Genomic DNA, 21,009 nt, shown 5'->3' with positions numbered 1-21,009 from the left:
ACATAGGAAACCCGTGGTGCTACAGAACTCCTGCAAAACGTTTAAAAAAGCTTGAAAACTAAAAAAATCTTTTTACCGGTTCAAAATTGCTTTCCGAACTGAAACCGATTCAAACCCGCACTTGGTTGTATTTTTCAGACTGGGTGCACTCATCACTTGTCTGTTTTGATTAGCGCTGGCAACACTGTTGATGATTTTTTGACAGGAACTGTTCAAAGTTTAACGACGGAAGTTGGAGGTTGGAAAGTTTCCCGCCAAAAGTTTTGTATTTTTTTAGCGATTCGTGGTAATAAAACTCACACAAAATGCAGCAAATTCAGCCGTGCAAAATTGGGTTGAAGTGGCCAGCGGTAATTGATTCGTCGGTATTTTTTGTCCTGATCTTAAAATTTAATTGTTTCCTCTCAGTGCTGTCCGCGGTGTTTACTGGACCTGCGCGTTTCTCCGGAGGACTCCCCTACGGTTAATCTGACGGAGCCGGTTCCCGCGGCTACAATGATCCTTGAAGAAGTTCAGCAAGTCACAACCCAAGAACAGTTCTCGAGTGCGGAGGAACAGGCCAATCCAGCTACACTCCAACTAATGGGACCATTTGAACTCGCTGCCAATGGCAAGGCCAAGTTCGTGACTTCGTGTGCCGTTGATGGTCCACCCGAAGAAATTGTTCTCCTTTGGCCGCCCCTTCCAGAAGAGGAGTTGAAACAGGAGACGCCACCGCCTCCTCCGCCGGCCTCAGAACCAAACGTCGTGGGTTCTAACCAAGCACCGACGGTCACGATGATCCCTGTTCAAGGGCAATCGATGCCTCAACAGAGAATGGACCAATACTACGGACTGTTGCCAACTCCAACCCAAGTGACCTTCGCCGCACAAGCCCAACAACCGGTGCCAAACCCCTCAATCCAGTACGGCCAACTCACCCTCAACCCACCTCCGCCCATAATCGTCTCCCATCAGCAAGCCCAACCGCAACCAGCTTGGTCGTCTCAACCTTCGCCGCAGCAGCCGTTTTACCAAACAGCCACTTGGTATCGGCAGCCGCCGCCACCGCAGGCGGTTCTCGTCCAGCAGCAGCAGCAGCCAGCTCCCCAACAACGTTACGTCCAGTTTCAGACACCGCCTCCGGTGAACTTTCCCTTTCCGCCGCCGACGCTGCAACTGCAGCCGGGCCAAGCTCCGACGATGGTTCCGGCGAATGGAGTTTTCACCGTTCAGCATCACTTCCTGAACGTGCTGCCACCCGGGCAGTTTCAGCAATAATAATAGGTTGAAGTGCGAAAGTTCCCGTTCGAGGAATTGAGAAAGTTGATTGCTTGAGGTTCTTGCGAGGAAAAATTAATAAGAATAAAATATTCAAAACTTCAAAATGCTAAAATAAAATTAAACACAGACTACAATTTTTTGATTTTTTTAAAAATTAATGAGTCCAAAAATTTATGCAGGCCAAGGATTGATACCTAAGAGCATGCAATGGCACTGACCTTGTTGCGTGCTCTTCGGTTGACGTTCACGTAAGGAACATCCTGGAAGGAGCGTAACTAACTACATCCGTAGTTCTGTTAGATCATCCGAATTATCTTGATCAGAACAGTATAGCTCTGGTTCCTTGCGAGTGTCCTATTTTCTTACCTCCACGTTGGCTTGGTTTTCATGATGACCTAGCTGGTGGCCTGTGGAAACGGATCGTAAACCTTTGACCACCGCGGGTCAAAGTCGAGACGGCTAAAAGAAAGGGGCGCGACAATGTGGGAAAGGGAAGTAATTTGTGATTGTAGACGGTATTGTTTTGATTCGCAGTATGTTGAGTCAACTGCTGTGGATGTACCTGAAACATCGCACAACGGGGTTTCTCTTCTCTTCATTCTCAGCTACCACCTATCTCCTATTTTTATTTTTGCTCTATCGATTCCCACTTTTCACTGATTCTTCTATTTAATATCATTTGATTTTGATTTTACCAACTTTTGATTCACTTATCTCTCAAAGCTTTTCCTCTCTTTTTTTCCAATTGAGACTGCTGTAACAAACTTTGTTTTTTTTTCCTTAAAAATATACTTTTTCTTAATGTACTGGTAATATCAAGTCTATTTATCATTTGCCTAATCTTTATTGATTTTATTGCGAATTTATTTATTTGAATAATTCTTTATCTGTCCTATAAATTATCATTACTATAATCTATGCTTGTTTTGTATCTCTATTTATTAACTATTGTCTAATTTTACATCTAATGCATCTAGCTTCATTTTTATTCTTTAAAATACGCTCATAATTCTCTTACTATTGATTCTTGATTTTTATAAAATAAATTCTCTTTTACTGTCAATTGTTTTCAATCTTCACCCTTTTCTTCAAACAAATGAGGTTCGAGCCCTTACTCAATTTTTGGAATGATCAAAGATTTAACACAAATATTACTATTGTACTTTTGAAAAACTTTTATAAAATGCTTAGAACCAAAAATTGTAACAAAACACCGCGACAAAAGAAATAGCAAAATATAAACACGACTCAACACTAGGAAAGATTTCAGCAGAAAACAAAACACAGTAAATAACAATTAGTTTTTGAATTCAAACTAAAAATAAAACAGTTTTTGCTTTAATGAAAGTTGATAGGCACACTTTGAATGGTTAGGCGCTTATACTTACATCAAACCCTACTTAATGTACCACCCCCGGCCGAGTTAAAATGCGTAACCGGAAAAGAAGGTGTGCATGCCTGGCACGAACACTCAAAGCGTGTTCTAGCGTGCTGCTCGTACTGACTCAGAGCAAGGGTGAGATGTAGGTGTAAGGGCAGTGCGTGTTCGTCGGGAACCTTGTGCATAAGATCGGTCAAGGCCCGTTCTTACACTGAAAATTGCGAATTGCGAATTGCGAATTAATGAGTCCAAAAATTTATGATCTAAAAAAAAATCAAAAAAGAAAATTGAAAAAATTAAAATTCCGGAACTCAATTTTTGAATTCTAAATTTCTTGAATTCCTTACTTCCTTCATTCCAAAATACCTGAATTCCTCAATTCCTGAATACCTAAATTGTTAAATTCTTAAATTTTTTAATTCTTAAATTCTTAAATTCTTAAATTCTTAAATTCTTAAATTCTTAAATTCTTAAATTCTTAAATTCTTAAATTCTTAAATTCTTAAATTCTTAAATTCTTAAATTCTTAAATTCTTAAATTCTTAAATTCTTAAATTCTTAAATTCTTAAATTCTTAAATTCTTAAATTCTTAAATTCTTAAATTCTTAAATTCTTAAATTCTTAAATTCTTAAATTCTTAAATTCTTAAATTCTTAAATTCTTAAATTCTTAAATTCTTAAATTCTTAAATTCTTAAATTCTTAAATTCTTAAATTCTTAAATCCTTGAATTCTGAAATACTTAAATTATTAAATTCTTAAACTTTTATATTCCTTCATTTTTAAATTCCAAAATTCTAAAACTATTTGATTTTTGAATTTTAAATTTTTTAACTTTATTTTTTTATTAAGTTAATTAAATTATAACTTCGTTTTGAAATATTTAATCCTTGGGCATGAGTAAGGACCTCGACGCCGTTAGCAATGTTGGCTTTAAAATAAAATTTCGTGATAATATCACTTCCCCCCAGCCAACATTTTTGCCATGCGAAGCGGGCCTCGACGCTGTGTCTAGGTTTAATTCCTAGCTAGGAGCCATCAGTGTCTTAAGAGGTGGTCCCAAGGCCGAGTAGGAGTTCATGAAGCAAATTAGTCGTCTCCCACCCCTTTTAAATTGAAAAATGAACTCTGAAACCAGCGCTTACTCACAACAGAAACAGAGGCCTCTTCTAGGCATTGTAGGATAGTATAGATTTTGAAATTTATTTTTAAAAAATATTATTACGTAGCATTTTGATATGTCAAAATTTCCATAGAGTCTCGGTCAATCAATAGTGCGATGATATCGGACAAAATTCGTTAATCTGTTGAACTAACGGTTTTCGGATTATGGTTGTATCGACCATTGTTGCGAATCGAGGGTCTACTGGAGCCTTGACGATCAAATGGAGCCTAACATTTCAAAAGGGCGCATGGGTTTTGTGAACAGGAGTGTGTCACCTTCACTCAAATGACAGTTTACATAAGGTATAATAGAGATGAATTTGCTCTATGCCCTAATGAAATGAATGGCATGAAATAGTCGTCTTAATTACTAGTGTTCAACTTATGAACTGTTCATTTATGTTTATTGGTTTTTGGAAGCGGCAAGACTGGTTTAAAAACAAGATCCTTTACTTTATTTTTTATTCGGGGATTTGAGATTAAATTTACTTTCAGACAGTTTAGTTTAGGTTGTTGATTAAAGTTAGATAGTTTTCCGTAGATAAATAATTGGACTTACACGGAGAAAAAAGAGTTCTCAAAATCGTGAACAAGCGTTCATGAAATTCGGAACCACGAACAAAGTGTTCAAATTTCATGGTACGTTTTTCAAAATCGTACCATGGAATTTGAACACTTTGTTCGTGGTTCCGAATTTCATGAACGCTTGTTCACGATTTTGGGAACTCTTTTTTCTCCGTGTAAATGATTAGTTGATTTGAACGAAGTGTAACATTTCATTGGCAGATCTGTTTCTAGTTGTAATGTACGACAAGACTATTGACGGACGTGACAGGTCGGCAGTTAGTTTTCATCTTTTTTTCTCTAGTATTTTTTATTTCCTTTAAATTTGGAATACATCATAGGTTTCTTTTGTATAGATCTCCGATTAGTTACATTTTCTTATTTAATTAACTAATAATTTAATTTATTCCGGGCCTTCTTACTTTGAATCACAATTTCAGATTTTCTTTATTCAGTGTTAAACTTAGATTACCGTATCTGCTCAAGTCATCCAAGTTCTTACTACTCACACCAACACTAATTTTCTTTCACCTCCCCCCTCCCGATCCCCTATATCTTCCGGTGGTGTTCATTTGGTATGCAATACTAGTTCGGCCACTACCCTTTTTTCCACAAGAAACCGGACTTGAACTGACTTGAGGCCGCGTCCCCCACCTTGCTCCGTAAAACGAAAACGAAAACGAAAACGAAAACGAAACGGAACTTCGTTTTGAAATATTTAATCTTTAAAATTTTTGTTTTTTATTTATTTTTAGAGTTATAAAAATTTGGAACTAAAATTTCTTGTGTCAATTAAAAAATTTGGAATTTTAAAATTTTTGAAATATTTTTTTTTACTTTTATAATTTTGAATTATTTTAATTTTATAGCTTTGAATTTGTTATTTCAACATTTTGTTTTGCATACATATTAAACAGTCACATTTATTTTAATTTCTCAATTTTGAAATGTTGTTTTTAATAAAAAAAAATTTTAATCTGTGTGTTTATTGATAATTGTTAAAAAAATTCTCTTTGGATTACTTCATTCCAAGCAAAAAACAAAATCCGTCTTTTTAATTTCAATATTCTGCCTTTTGAGAATCGGCATTATAAGGTAATTAAAAATTGTTGATACATTTATAATTTTCAGTTCCACTAAATGAGAAAATTCTAAACATATTGTAAACAAACATCGCGCGAAGAAACGTCAAACGCCATTTTCCGTTTCTGTTCCTTTTCAGCTACGTACTGCTAAAGAAAAATCTTTTCATAACCCTTTCCTTGACCGTTTCTTAGGCGTTTTTTTTAATCTGGAGTTTTTTTTTAAAAGGTCCAATAAACCAAATTTTCTGTTTTTGCTTTTTGGGTGTTTTTGAAACCGCCTTGAGTCAGGGGTATTAAAAAACAACCAAAAAGCAAAAACTTAAAATTTAATTTATTGGACCGTTTCAAAAAAAAACTCCAAATATGGAAATTTGCGTTTTTTTTCCGAGCTGCATACTGGCCTTTCATATTTAAAACCAAAGTATAATTTTTTCAGCTCTTCAAATATATTTTACTCGGAGGTTCTTTTCATACAAGACTTATTATTTAAATTCAAAATATCTAAAATAAAAAAAAAACAAAATATATACCTGAAAACGGTACAATTAATCAAAAAATTGTATAGTACTTTTCGATTGCAAATTTATTATAGCTTTTAAAAGTAAAAAAAAAACAAAATTCGGTATACTCCAAACAATTTTTTTTTTCAATACGCACTATTGTTCAAAAGATTTTTTTTTGTCCTCTAAAACATATTAAAAATTTTAGAAAATAGAAAATATTTTGGGAATTCAATTTTTAGTCAAAAAAAAGTTAAATAAAAAATTTAGATTTTTTCCGACTACCTATTTTTTCTGAAAAGTCCTTATTATAACGGACATAGTTTCATCCAAATCAAATATTTAAAAATTGCAAAACCATAGAAAATTGTAATGTGAAGGCAGACAAAAATCAAAATACGAGCGCAACCTGTCAAAGCCTGCTGCGCTACAGGCTGATGTACACGCTTACGACAAACCACTCAATATTGTACGGCGCAACAGATTTTTTCGCGCAACAGAAGAGATGCGCACTTCGGTTTGGTGGTGCGCGGATAATATTTTTGTTTTTTTTTTTAATATGGAGAATAAACATTCAAAGGCTGAGCAGCCATGCGCCTCCTTCAACTTGTCAGTTGACTGTATTGAGCAATGGAGACGCATGGTGCTTTAAATTGGACAAAAAAGGTTTTTTGGCTTTGGCTATGATTTATCACTCCATCGTAAATAAAATAACATTCCCCAATTGTTTTTTTTATTACATTTTCAATTTCTTTTTATTTCTGTCAATCCACATCGCTTTACATTTTTTTGTTCTCTTCATTGTTCACGAACGGTGTGAGTGTGTGTGTTTTTGTGTAGGCGTTGTGGGGAGTCGTGGTTGTGTTGAGTAAATGTGTGTCCAATCGTCAATTATTTTTGTATGCTCTAGGGAGGTGTGTTTGCTTTTTAAAACCAAACGACACAACCGCGCCTTAAAAATCACCGCCTGCTAAGCCGTTGTTCCATTGGGTTGGTTGTTGGTATTAGACATCGATTTCCACTGGAAAAAAATTTGCTGTCTATTTGTTTTTCTAATTGTTTATTTACTTTTTTTTGTTTTCATTTCGGATTAATAAATTTTGGAGTCATTTTTATTTCTTTGTCACACACTTCCATTTTGCAGTGGGAATGGGAGGGCACCTAATTTTATTACAACTTTTTTTTTTTGTTTCATTTGTTGCTCACACTATTGTTCCTCGATAAAAGCTAAAGCTATCTTTTTTGTTGTTTTATTTTTTCACTATTTTATCCTACTGCTGCATCCTCGGATACAATTGTGAGGGGGAGGGGGATAGGGCGGGGACTTTTTGCCAATGTATTTGTTTTTTTTTTTTTTCAGTGTGGTTTTGTTTGACAGATTCGATTAAGATGTGTGCTGTATTTATTTTTCGTCAATTTAAATTTTGCACTCGTTCTAAATGTTTTACAATAATTTGAATAGTTGAACAGTGAAAACACTACGAAACATCGCATTTCTATAGACTGATATTGTAGAAGAAGTTATATGTGTTTGTGAGTGTGCTTGTGTGTGTTTTTTATGAATAGAATATTTTTTTCTAAATTGATTTTCTTAGTTTTTCGATGATATGATGACTTAATGAGAGAATGAGTACTAAATATGGGGTAGCTAAGCTAAACTATAGAGACTTTTCGTCGGGAAGATATCGTGAAAGTCTTTCAGTGCGTGATCACAAAGCGAAAAGTAAAAATCAAAAAAACAAAACATCGTTAAATTAGCACTGATGGGTGATTTCAAATTGGCATTCTTTTGTTTTTCCTTACTTTTGATTTGCTATTTTATTACAACATTCTCACTAATTAACGCGGTTCCCTTTCGACACTGTGCTATGTTTTTTTTCGTTTTTTGTGTTATTTCTCCAAGTTTGACTTCGGTTCAGCTCGTTCGCTCGTTTGCTGACTGACTTTCCAATTTATTTATCTAAGTAATGACCTTTTTCGAACAAGAGAAACTTTTCAGCTTTGCGTTCTCGAAAAAAGATTCCTCGTCTGTGACCGCGACTTGAGCAAAGCGCGCAGCAGGCCTTGGCTTGCTTCGATGGCAGCACCTTTTTTTTGGGCAAATCCTGGCAGTGTCTTGGAGGTGGCGAACGAACCAAACGTGGCCAACTGAGTTTAGAAATAAGTTTAAACCGAGTCGTTGAAGGAGACACAAATTTACACACTAAAGAGATTTGAAGACGAACTTAACCATAAAATAGTTAACAAAATAAACAAACGAGCTTCGTGTTGTGTGTGTTTTCTGTTTAACTTACTTACAGCATAATTTGTATCGCTTAACCTTTTCTGCACTTCTCTTCATCATTTTCTTTTGTATCTATACTAAAGTATTCTTTGGAGAAAAATCAAATCTTTCTCTGGCTCTGTCTTTCATTTCTGCTGTTTATAATAATAATATTTTTTTTCTGTTTGTTGTTATTTGTGTTTCCAGCCTAATTCTCGTAATTTTAGTGAGCTCCTCCTACACCTCTGACTCACACATTCGAAAGTTGAGCGCGCACAAATTATAAACCTAAACCTAAACATCGAATCAGTGATAGCTAAATACACAGCTGTTTGTATTGTAGTCTTGCTAAACTAACCCTAAAAAAACATCAACCTAAAACACTAAATAATGTGGGTGGGTGGGTGTGATTTGTTGTTGTTTCTCTGTGCCAAAAAGATGATTTTCCGGATTCGTTTTATTTTTGATGTTGATGTTGTGTGTGTGTATGTGTTGTGTGATTTCCTTACATCTGTTTTTTTTTTGTTTGTATTTAGATTAAATTAACACTGCGTTTACGTTACTTTTAAATGTGACCTTACTTTGCAAGATTTTTACTGTTTACTTTAAAATTAAATTTAAACTGAAATGACCAGTCCAGCTCAGAGGGTCTTTGCCCGGTCCAGCAGATCGCTGATGAATTTCTGGAAAAAAGATAAAGAGTTTATGTCAATAATTTTGTAAATTTCTATCGGAATTTTTCCATTTACTTTAAACAAAAGTTAAAATTTTCTTACCGATATGTCTTGAGGGGGTCGTTTGCATGCGGATAGTAGGCTCTGTAATAGAAGTAAAAAAAAAGATAAATTTAATTTAAAAGGGACAGAATTAAATGTCATAATTGTGTCCCAAAAATAAATAATTTAGTAAAAAATCCGATCTAAATGACCCACACTGCTTTTTCTAGTTTTTTTTCCACAAAAATATTGTTAATGTTGCATATATTTACACCGTTTCAAAACTTATTGTTCAGTATAGTTTAAAAACTTTTATTCTATTTTGCAAAATTCTCGTAACTGTTGCGTTATATAATAAATCTCTAGTCAATGGATAAATTTTTTGAAACCGTTTGAAAATTTATAAAAATATATCGACAAACAAAAACAAAAAGTCTATAGTTGGCCCACCAAATTTATTCTTATTTTAATGAATTGAAGATTAAAAAAAAAGGTTTTGCCGAAAACTAACAACAATTGCTTTTGAATTTTGTTGATGAAACATACACATTTAGAGCAATAAAAATACATTCAACAAATTCTGAAATATGAATGTAATTTTTGAGGTTTACACTCCTCAAAAATGAAGGGGACAAACAAAAAAATGATTGCTGGAAATTAATCATGGAAAAAAAAATAAAATTGATTTCAAACTATTTAAAATACATTTTTAACGTTTATTTTTGTATGGTTTTTTGTCAAAGAGGCGCTTTTTGCATTTTTTTTTTGATCACACAAAATTTAATTTCATTTTTTTGCCCTCTCCTCGACCTTGGCCAGAGCCGAGCTAAAAAAAAATAATAAATTTTGTACCAGCCAAACCTGGGCTCGAAAAAGGATCGGTCACTGACTGAGATGCCTGACCTTTGACAGAACTTGGAAGTCAGCTATCATCATCGATCCGATCGTTTAATGCTCACTGAAAGCGCCGGTCACGATCGTCACGATTTGGATGCGACCGTCAGTTGACACACACGATGTTGGCACGAAAGAATGCCGAGCGGGCGCCACGATGACACATGCTCTTTCTTTCTCTTTCCCTCTTTGCCTTTCTCTATCTTGCTTGGTACGGTAAAGTGTAGTGACAGCAATCATTTAAATGCAGTCTTGAGGAAGGTGATCGGAATGTTGGTAAAATGTCAAAAGAAAGAGCTCTGCGCTAATTAGAGAGGTAGTGATGACTGTGTGAGTGACTTGTGAGCGAAAATAAAAGACGAGTTCAGAAAACTGTCATAAAAAATGTCGATTGTTTACACTCCCTGGTTGAAACACATACATGGCATACTTTTAAAAGTTGATAAAAATCGTTTTTATATGTTCTTATTTTGTCAGAAAAATTGCAAATTTTGCGAAATTGTGAAAGCAAACATAGCTTACATAGTTAACATACTGTAAAAAAAAGATTAATTTCGGAAAGTTGAAAAATGTTATGGTTGTCTTTTTCGATGTAATTTTATCTCAGTTTGAATGGAATGTTTGAAAGAAATAACACGTAAAAATCAAAAATGTATGTTTAAAAATACACAAAATCTGTCAACATTCCCTGATGTCACATTACAATGTTTTTTTATACTGTTTTTTAAACATTGAAATTGCATTTTCTATCCACTTAGCTCTCGATTGTCTAGAGTTGTTATTTTTTTATCACATTTATTAAAATAAATACTGAACAAATAATGTACATAATTTGATTTGTTTGAAATATATTGAACTTATGCAGAAACTTATATAAAAGCTAGCAAAAGCTACAGCAGATAAGTTATCATAAAAAAATATTTAGAAATGATTTGTTTTTGTTTTGTCCAAAAGTGGAAATTCTCATATGTTTGGCAAGTTGAGGATTCGGTACTAACTCCATCCAATTCTCCGATCTAGACTAATTAAACAATGTATTTTGAAAACTGTAGAGAAAAATTTGCTTGCACACTTCGCAGTAAGGTATTTATTACTTGATTATTAAAACGCTTTTTACAAGCTGTAATTTAATATGCCAATAATAGGTGCCCGATAAAATTACATGCTGTTCCCCTACACCATTTCAATTTATTTCAGGTTCTGTTACGTACCAACCCAATAAATTCTCCATTCATTTCGCCCATTTACGATGATCGCACTCCAGCAATGGGTCATAAAGTCCGGTTCCACGCCGTCCAAGACACCACTATTGAGTCATCATTGTCTTTATTTATAAATTGAACCCGATCGGGAGAGAGCTCTCTGTCCGAATAGGTAATGTCGATGAACTGTTCAAGTCGCTGCGCGCGACCATTTCTATAAGTTTCCGATCACGATCGTAGGAGGCGGGCGGTTCTTTGTTTTGGAGCGCTCTATAAGGTTCAAAGTCATGGCCTGTTGTGGGGTTATTTGCTTTTATTTTGCAAGAGTTTGTGCACAAAATTTGAGCGAAATGTGCAAACTAGAAAAATAAACAAAATCAAAATCATTGGCGTCGGCTCGATCTGATAATAAGAGATGTTTAGCACCATGCGACAAAAAAAGCAGACAGACTGCCCAATTTGTCCACGTAACCTTCCAGAAGAGAGCGCCAGAGAGGAGGCTCAAGATTCCGTTGGCCACTGGACCATAAAATTACTTTCCGCTTCTTTTCAATGACGAAACTCTCATCAGCCTACAGAGCAGCATCCAGCGCGGAAGCTCGCCATACTCTTTGTGATCCAATTAATTTTATGGCATTTGTCACGCCTGTCACGTGGCGATATATGGAGGAGGAGCCGGCCCCGCCGAGACCGTGGCCAGACGGAACGGTCAACAAACTGGTGGCGGTGGCGTAAATGGTTAGCACGTTCCACTCACTCGCACGGGCCAAAAGTCGAATTTGGTGCTGGATGACATTGGACGACACGGGTGTAAAGTCAGTGGTTTTCAACAATGTCATAAGAAAATTTCACATTTCTGAAAATTAAATTAGAGCAGCTTCTCCTTTTCTTAAATATTGTATATTTTATTTGGATGACACAAACAAATTGATTGATCAATTGATTTAATCCAGAATCGTTAAGAGATGCTGTTGACAAAATAAGTCGTGAAAGGCGTAGCCTGCGAAATAAAATTGAGGTGTCTTCGCAACAACTTTCTAGAAGAGAAAAAAATCCCAAAAATATTCCTGGATAGTTAGATTTTATAAAACACCCTAATCGTGAACCACCCTAATGGAGCATTACCATTCGAGCAGTTTTTGCTTTTTTCTACTATGTATTCCTTATGGGAGAACTGTCATTTCTACCTCTCGAATCCGGTGCTCCATTCTCAACCATGCCAAAAATTGCTCCTTCCCACTGTACAACTCTTCTCAAGAGATCAATGCTCCAAAAATTCACCATTTTCTAGAAAACTCATTTTGTTCAATGATTCCTCCATACAAATGTTCATACAAAAGTGCTATGAAAATATTAGAAAATCTGTACAGGCATCCCACATATTCGGAACACCCTCAAATTCGGAACACTTTTGTGGTAATTTGGCAATGTGCAGCTTTTCTATCGCCTCTTCTATTTTTAGGACCATCATTTGGACATTCTCTTGCTATTTCGCTAGTAAAAGTAATACTTTTTGATCAAAAAACCTCATTTGTAGTCTATTTTATCCAGAGCAGCAAAACACTGCCTCCAAATTGCCTGTTCCATAATTGTGGCATGTTATTGTGTCACCCACAATTGTGAAACACCTGAATTGAACTGATATTTTTACAAAACAAAAAAAAAAAAATATCAGACCATTCATAAAACATAACTAAGCTAGAGTTTCGTTGGTTTCAGTGCGTGAAGTTATTATTTTATAAAAATTATTTACTCATGGAGAGAATCAAAATTTGTTTGAAAAAAGTGTTCCGAATTTGTGGATTTCAAGGGTCAAAGTTTTTCTACAAAAACTTGATATTAAAGTTAAAATATGCAGTTGTTCGATATAGCATTGGAAAGATCGCAAGAAAAGCTTTCAAATGAAGGTAAAAGCGAATCGTTAAGTTTAATTATTGATTTGCTATCATTTTTTGAACATTGGCCGATCTGAAAACTGTTTCGAGTATGAGGGATGACTGTACCTCGAGAATTAATTTTCTGATTGATTTTGTGTTGTCTACAAAGTTGTTAAACGTTAATAACTAGTGTCAAGGTGATAAATCAATAATAATAATTAAAGGTGATTAATACATAGTATAAATTGCAGCGATGGAAGAATCATCATCAAAAGCAAATCCTCTCTCGTGCACGGAAAAAATAAAAACATCATTTTCTTGATTATTCGGCAGAATATCTATTTTACTACTAAACATGCAGGTGTTACACGTCGAAAAATGATCTCACTACAGGCAGCTCGACCGCAGCTGTCAATTGCGGCACCAGAACAAAAACCTAATTAATCCACCTACGTGGTTGATGCCTTCCTCACTTTTTACCAACAATGGGTAATATGAGTGGTTTGGACACATATTTAAGCTATTTTTTTAGATCCAGAAAAATAAGTACACAGATATAACTTATGTGGTCATAACTCGAGATAGGGTTGCCATATTATCAATGTTGTGAACTCGTTGGAAAGTGGTTTCGATTACCTAACCAACGATGGGTCGGATGATGGATCCGGACATCGTTTACATGCATATAAATGAGATCCGCATATATATGTGAAAACACATTTTTATACATAACTTTTGAACTAGTTATCGAAACTTCAAACAATTCAATAGCGATGTATGGGACCCTATACAAAGTCGATTGCAACTGGTTTGGTCAAAATCGGTTCAGCCAGTGCTGAGAAAACTCAGTGAGAATTTTGGTCACATACATACACACACACACACACACATACACACACAGACATTGGTCCAGGTTTCGATTCTGAGTCGATATGTATACATGAAGGTGGATCTTCGAGCTTTTAATAAAAAGTTCATTTTAGAGCAGTATTATAGCCTTACCTCAGTGAGGAAGGCAAAAGAACGGTCATTTACGGCAGAAACCGGCCAGAACAAAAGAACAGCTGTTCATTACGGAACCAAAACAAATCAACTGCATCACTGTAAAAAAGTACAAAAACTTCTGGCATAAATCGAAAAGAAACTGTTTTTTTTCATGTAAAGTTATACCGCAATTCAAGTTTAAAAGGTAGTGTATGTTTTGAAGCGTTTTTTTCTTAATTTATGTGAAAAATAAACTACTAATTGGGATTCTTAAGAACACATCTTGCCGATAACTTCATTTAAAGTTGTACTTTTATCACATGAAACATTTAAATGAAGTACTGTGTATTTTTAATTTTACTACAGCAATTATCAGAATTTATGTTATGAAAAAAAAAATATAAATAAAATAATATTTTTGTTTTTACTGTGCGCAGTTTTCGCGTGATTTTAATCTCAACCTCCAAGAGCCTTTAGCATCCCCCTGGTGCTGACAAGGAAAGAGAGAGATTTCATCTCTCTCTTTCGCGGGTGAAGAAAGTTCGCAAGCCAAATAGATTTTTTGTGATTATTCCATCCCTGCCTAGCAGTGATGACAGATTTTGTGTCAAAAAAATATGTATTTTAAATAAGAAACTGACAATTTTTTTTATCGGTTTCTCTTGAATTTACTCATTTTTAATGTTTTTTTTGGTAGAATTACCCAAAAAGAGGTAATTTTAAATAACCAAATTCAACTTTCCAAAATTGAATATTTTTACTATGTAGAGTTATGGACAAATGATTAATTTTCAGTGATATGTTTTAGGTTAAAAGTACGATTTGTTTTATTGTTTTTTTTTTGCTAAATTTACTGCAACTTTAGTAAATTGTGTAAAAGTGTTTTCGAAGAAAAAAAAATCATGGGAGGGCTAAACTCTCTTTCCTAATTTTTTCTTGTTTTCTAATTAATCCTTTAAATTGTAGAAAAAATGCTTATAGGCATTGTCTGGGACATTTCAAAACCACAGCCAAAATTGACCTCTGTTAAAAATGACATTAAAAAAAATCAAACCTAAAATCAAGCAAAACAATGTAAGTGGGCCAATTAGTTTGTAAAAACAGTCTATTCTGCTCACGGCAGTGGAGGTTTACATTATGAGTGAGCAGGATATACTCTTTGCTCACAAACTCACATTGGCCCAATTACATTGTTTTGCTTGATTTTTTAATAGCATTTTTAGAGTTCTTTTAAAAAACGATTGAAAAAAATATTTTTGGGTATTTTTTAGATCGAGGGTGGGATTGTGGAGGGTTAAAAATTTGAAAAACGTTTTGAGTTATCGTTTTTGTTTTCTGATATTGCTTGCAAACCAAAACATTTAATTTTTTTTTGCGTTTTACGAAAAATATGGCAAATTTGACCGATGGATAACATAGCTTTAGCTACGGTTTGAAAAAAATCAAAGTAATGTTTGTTTCCATTGGTTTTATAATTGTTCGGGAACATAACAAAATCAAATAAACTTGACAATTCTTCAAAAAAAGTTACATGATTGTACGGTCCGACAAGTTTTTTTTTTCATTTCTCTAATCTCAGTGGATTTTTTCCGCTGAATTCGAATCCACAATTTAAAATACATTTTTTAAAAATCAAGTGAATCATAATACAATCTGAATACTGAATATTTAGCATGGGAACAATTTATAGCGATTCTTTTTAAAATTATTTTTTTTAAATTATTGCCAGAATCTTGCAATTTTAGTATTTCAATAATGTTTGATGATTTTAAAGATTTTTCGGCAATTATTTTTGTTTCGCACGTAATTTTTCAAATCGGATTTGATTTACTTTGAAAACCACTGGATTCAAATTTGGATAGTTTTGCCATAATGGCGCCTACCCGGCTGTGCTATAAAAAGACACGCGTGGCGCTATCTTTAGTAATTACAGTCCAATATACTTACGAATAAGTGAGATCTTCTGATGTCATCGGTGTCCATATCGAGAATTTCGTCGATGTCCACGTCTATCGCTTCCGTCTGTGGCAAGAGAGCGAGGTGGTCCCGAGGGAGGATGAAAATAAGAAAAGGCCATAAATTAAAGCTACACGCAACAACAACAACAATAACAACAGAAATAGAGACCAATTTTACGACCTATAGCATTCATACTTACGGGTGGGTCGTACAGCTTCTGCAGTTCGTCGTACAGCCACATCTCGACGGCGAGCCGCTTCCGGATGAGGCTCATCTGGTGCGAGCCGTACTTGGCCGTGAGGAATTTCTCCCGCCGCTCCTTCACCTCGCCCTTCTCGGTGAAGTTGACGCGCAGTCCGGTGCGGCCCGGCGAACGCTCGCAGTCGTTCATGGTCTCAACGCCACACTGCATCTTCGCTGCTGCTCCGTGGTTCCGTTCCGGAGGTTGGGGCCGGGTCAGTCTTCTGAAAAAAAATGAGGCGAAGAAAATTGAATTAATAACCTTGTGGGGACATTTGCAGTTAAATTTGGAGAATGATGGCGGCACGACACACAAATTTCGACGTCGTTGTCGCCCTGAGGGCGTGTCCGACACTTAAGCAATCACGCAGCTAATGTGATTATGATTAATTTAAACAGTTTATGGGTTTTGAGAATTGTCAGTGTGGTCAATGAATGTAACAATTTAGTGGGGGAGGCGGTTGAGCTTGAACTTATTTTTAAATCGAACGAAAATGTAGACAAGAATCTAAAATGTCACAAAATCATGTTGTAAATTCACAAAATAAAATTTTAAAACATTGCTTATTCTTGGGAGAAATGCTCAATACATGATCTAAGGTTAGTGAAATTTCACGATTTCGCGGACAGCGCGAAATCCCGTGAAATTTTATGTTTGTGTGAAACAGTAACGATTTTTCTCAAAATGATTTATCAAACTCAAATAGGAAAAAAAATAATAATTTCTTGAAATACTGTAGAATTCAGCGAATTCGGAATTTTTAAGTTTTTTTTTTAAACTTACTAAGTTTAGTAACACTTTCATTCGCTGTATTAAAATTTTTACTGCTGTTTTATTTGACAGGTTTAGTTTCGTAAGAAATTAAAAGCTTTGTTTTATTCAAATCAAAATGAAGGATATTTTCATTTTTGGAATCAACTGTTAAAAATATTTCAGATTTTTCTATGTCCTGTTTAATTTTGATTCCCGTGAAAGTTATACTACTAACTTTTTTTTTTGTTTTGTTTTCATTTTGAATAAAAATGTCGATTTCGTTACAAACATATTAGTTTTGCCCATGTATTTATATGTTAAATTTTGAATATGGAGATGATTCAGAAAACCTTTAAAATTATTTTTAATGTGCTAAATGTCGCAAATAGTAGTTTATGCAACAAGTTGCGAAAAGAGGATTTTTTCAGCACGAGTCGTACATTTATCCAACGAGGTTCACCGAGTTGGATAAATACGAAGAGTGCTGAAAAAATCAAGTTTTGCAACGAGTTCCATATAGGGCGTCCAATTTTCCCGGGTTTTGAATTTCCCGGGAAACGGGAAAAATATTTTTGAAATCCCGGGAATTCCCGGGATCCCGGGATTTTTTTGTATCAGTAAAAAAATCTAAGTTTTCATTATAATTGTTATGTTTTCAAGCTTAAAATCATAGATTTAGCTTAGAATTATTGGTGATAATCGACACTTCAATCTAGACAAGGACGAACGTTTTTAAATAGCCTAAAAGAAATTAAAAATTAATAAAAAATTTGGATTTTAAATCAACTACAATTTTTAATTCCAATATGAATATTTTTTGTATATTGTCATATACAAAAAATATTCATATTGGAATTAAAAATGTGTACAACAATTTAAAAAGTTTCTTGTATATGTCTAAAAAACAAAAAAAAGACATTAAATAAAATGATAACTGTCAATGTAAAATTTTAGATTAGTTTTGAATTCATTGTTTTATATAAAACATACTTTACAAATTAACTTCAAGATACTATCGCCAACCGGGGGAAAATCGGGACTAAAGTCTGAATAGGTACAGGAGATTTTAGAGCAATACATGTTGAAGTCGGCGTACTACTTGTTTTGTTCTGTTCCTGTTTTAACCGAAGTCATTCAAAATATTATGCACTTATTTTTTGCTTAAATAGCATTTGTTCTTGTTTGCCCCAGATGCCGGTGTTTGATTTTCTTTGCCGGTGTTTGATTAAAAATAAATTAACATGAGATTTTTTTTCAACTTTAAAATCGTAAATATATCCATTCTATTAAAAAAAAGAGAAAAAAATTTAAACGCTGGGCATTTTGCGGACCTGTTAACTAAAATTATAATATTTTTTTCTAATAAGCCAAATAAATGCTGATATTTTCCGAATACAAATTTTAATGCATTTTATCGTTTACTAAATATTCAACTCCAGAGTTTTTTTTTGAATAGGTCCTATAAACATATAAAAGACAAAAGCTTATTGGACCTTTACAAAAACTCAAGAACTATTCTTCTATTTTAATGCTTCTAATCGATTACTTAGTATTCAACTGTTCTACTATTTCCATAACCAAAATATGATTATTTTTTTTCAATTTCGAGAATTCCCGGGACAAATTATGGAAAATCCCGGGATTCGGGAATTCCCGGTTTTGGAAAAATCCCGGGATTTTTGTCCCGGGAATTCCCGGGATGGACGCACTAGCTTCCATACAACAATTTTTTGCAATTCCAAAAAACACACACTGAGTGAAATTTTATGTCAATTTTCATGTATTTTGTCAATAAATCGTTTAAATCAAAAAAAATGTTGAAAAGTGTTACTTTTCGAAACAAGTGCTGGAAAGTTCAACTTTTCAGCACCCATTTGAGTGCTAAAAAGTAGAACTTTTCAGCATTTATTTCGAAAAGTGTTGCTATTGGATTCTGTTATTTTTGGTACAGAAAAGTAGGCTATTTCGTCGTTCAAGAATGACAGGAAAAGTAAGTAGTTTCACGACGGAATTGCAAAAAATACAATTTATTTAACTCATTTTGGCAGGACAAGATTGTTAAATCTTGCTTTGGTATGAAATTGAGTAAAATGAAGCCAATAAGCGAAAACTTTATAGCTTTATTAGTCGAATATTAAAACCCCGATTTAATATCAACAGAGGTGAAATGGAGCCTTTCTTACAAAATGATGAAACTCCGACAAATATATTGGTGCAATATTTTTTGCAGAAACCCTGTGAGAATTTGACCTAGAGCTTCGAATATTTTTAGGCTAAACCTCAAATGCGATTTTTTTTAATTTCAGAGGTACATTATGGGTCGTAAGATATTTAAATTTAATTAAGAAATACATATTGGATTGACATTATTAGAAAAAAATAAAGGGTACTCAGTCTTTAACTTTAGTCTACGATTAACTTAAAAAAATATGTATCGCTATTGCACATTGTCGATCTATTATGAGAAGCCAGAAAGAACACTTTCACGCGCAGTGTAAAACGCGCAAGCGTAAATGTGCTAGCGTTTATGCTTCGACTTGACGACTTGACGACTTGACGACTTGACGACTTGACGACTTGTCGATCTTTCGAGCGAGAACGAGCCGGGACTTCAAATTTGATGTTCAGTAGGTATATGATTCTGTATAAAACCAACAATTCAATAGGAAAAAATCGGGTAAAAATAAGACGACAAACACTAATATATATCTCTGCTTTGAGTATGGGCTGCTGTCAAAATTGTATGGAGACTTGTTTCATTCAGATCAGAAATATACGAATTAAAAATATTAAATAATAATAATAATGAAATAATCAAAATTATACCAAATGTTAAGGCTTAGTGATTTTTCACGCTCGAAAATTGCAAATTTCACGGGGACCTCAATTTCAAAACAACAAATTTCACGCAAATTTCGCGGAACGTGATTTTTTTTTAAATAACTCTGAAAATCTTACACACATAAACTACTTTTTATGCTTCATTATACATTATTTAAATAAACTAAAAACAATTTCAACAAATTTGAACCTCACACGAAAAAAATCTTATAATTTTCCTAAAAGATTCCACCTGGTTTACGGATGGACTTTATTATAATAAATATTTCGAAAGAAAATGTTGCGCAGGCGTATGCTCTTGTATTTAACTGCTTTTTTAATATTTGCTAAAAAGTTAAAAGCTAAACAGTTTTTGCTGATTTGCCTCATCTTATTGAATTTCATATCAAATCAAGATTTAAAAATCCTGTCCATCCAAAATGAGTTAAATAATTTGATTTTTTTTGCGACATTTTTGAATAAAAATTTAATGGTTTTCATCGCTCTATTCAAAATTTAAATTTTAAATCAATATGCAAAAAAAATATATTTATAACGAAATCGACATTTTTATTCAAAATGAAAACAAAAAGAGAAAAAATATTATTATTTTTAACTTTCACAGGAATCATCCACCAAAATAATCAAATATCGTTAAAATTAAACAGGACTCAGAAAAATCTGAAATGCTTTTAAAAGTTGATTTCAAAGATAAAAAATACCCTTCATTTTAATTTGAATAAAACAAAGCTTGATTCTTGTAATTTCTTAAGAAACTATACCGTTAAAAACAGCAGCAAATTTTTTATTGCGGCAAATGAAAATATTACTAAACATAGTAAAAAAAACTTGAAAATTTGAGCAATTCTTCAAATGGTTCATTACAAGCTTTTCAGTTGTAAACAAATTAAATATACTTAAATAGTCTGTATGGATGAAATATTTATTATGTTGTTATTTAAAAAAAAAACAGATTTGAGAAAATTGATAAATTTCACGAATTTCACGGCGTCCACAAAATCGTCAAAAATTACTAACCCTATGTTAGCAATTAAACAAGGGTTTGCACTCGCTTAATTCTACAGTATTTCATAAGATTATTTTTATTCCTTTTTAAGTTTGATAAATCATTTTGAGAAAAATCGTAACAATTTTATACAAACATAAAATTTCACGGGATTTCGCGGAAAAAGCCAAATTTCACGGATTTCACGCTGCCCGCAAAATCGTGAAATTTCACTAACCCTACAAATGTTGTTTAACATTAGGGTGGTTCAAAAAACGTTAATCTCGACGCGCTTATCGGATTTGTATGAAAAATTAGAACTCAATTTCCAGTATGA

General features: G+C 33.8%; 2 protein-coding genes across 3 annotated transcripts in view; one reads left to right on the top strand and one right to left on the bottom strand.

Moving 5' to 3' along the window:
- Positions 1-159: 159 nt before the first annotated feature.
- LOC120412685 (RNA-binding protein 33-like) lies at positions 160-1,403 on the top strand. Its single transcript, XM_039573260.2, has 2 exons — positions 160-350; positions 409-1,403. The coding sequence occupies exons 1-2, from the start codon at positions 306-308 to the stop codon at positions 1,258-1,260; spliced, it is 897 nt and encodes a 298-aa protein (XP_039429194.1). The 5' UTR covers positions 160-305; the 3' UTR covers positions 1,261-1,403.
- Positions 1,404-6,685: 5,282 nt separating this feature from the next.
- Positions 6,686-21,009, bottom strand: part of LOC120412687 (protein phosphatase 1 regulatory subunit 14B) — a 132,049-nt gene continuing 117,725 nt past the window's right edge. For both annotated transcript variants that reach the window (XM_039573264.2, XM_039573263.2), the window contains exons 3-6: positions 16,052-16,316; positions 15,841-15,915; positions 8,997-9,038; positions 6,686-8,903 (exon numbers count right to left, since the gene is read on the bottom strand). In XM_039573264.2, coding sequence (XP_039429198.1) covers positions 8,862-8,903; positions 8,997-9,038; positions 15,841-15,915; positions 16,052-16,264 — 372 coding nt within the window. In that variant the 5' untranslated portion in view covers positions 16,265-16,316 and the 3' untranslated portion in view covers positions 6,686-8,861. The remainder of the gene's footprint in view (positions 8,904-8,996; positions 9,039-15,840; positions 15,916-16,051; positions 16,317-21,009) is intronic.

The sequence above is a fragment of the Culex pipiens genome, chromosome 2 (genome assembly GCF_016801865.2).
Source record: "Culex pipiens pallens isolate TS chromosome 2, TS_CPP_V2, whole genome shotgun sequence".
NCBI lineage: Eukaryota > Metazoa > Arthropoda > Insecta > Diptera > Culicidae > Culex > Culex pipiens.
This window is presented reverse-complemented; position numbering and strand designations above follow the sequence as displayed.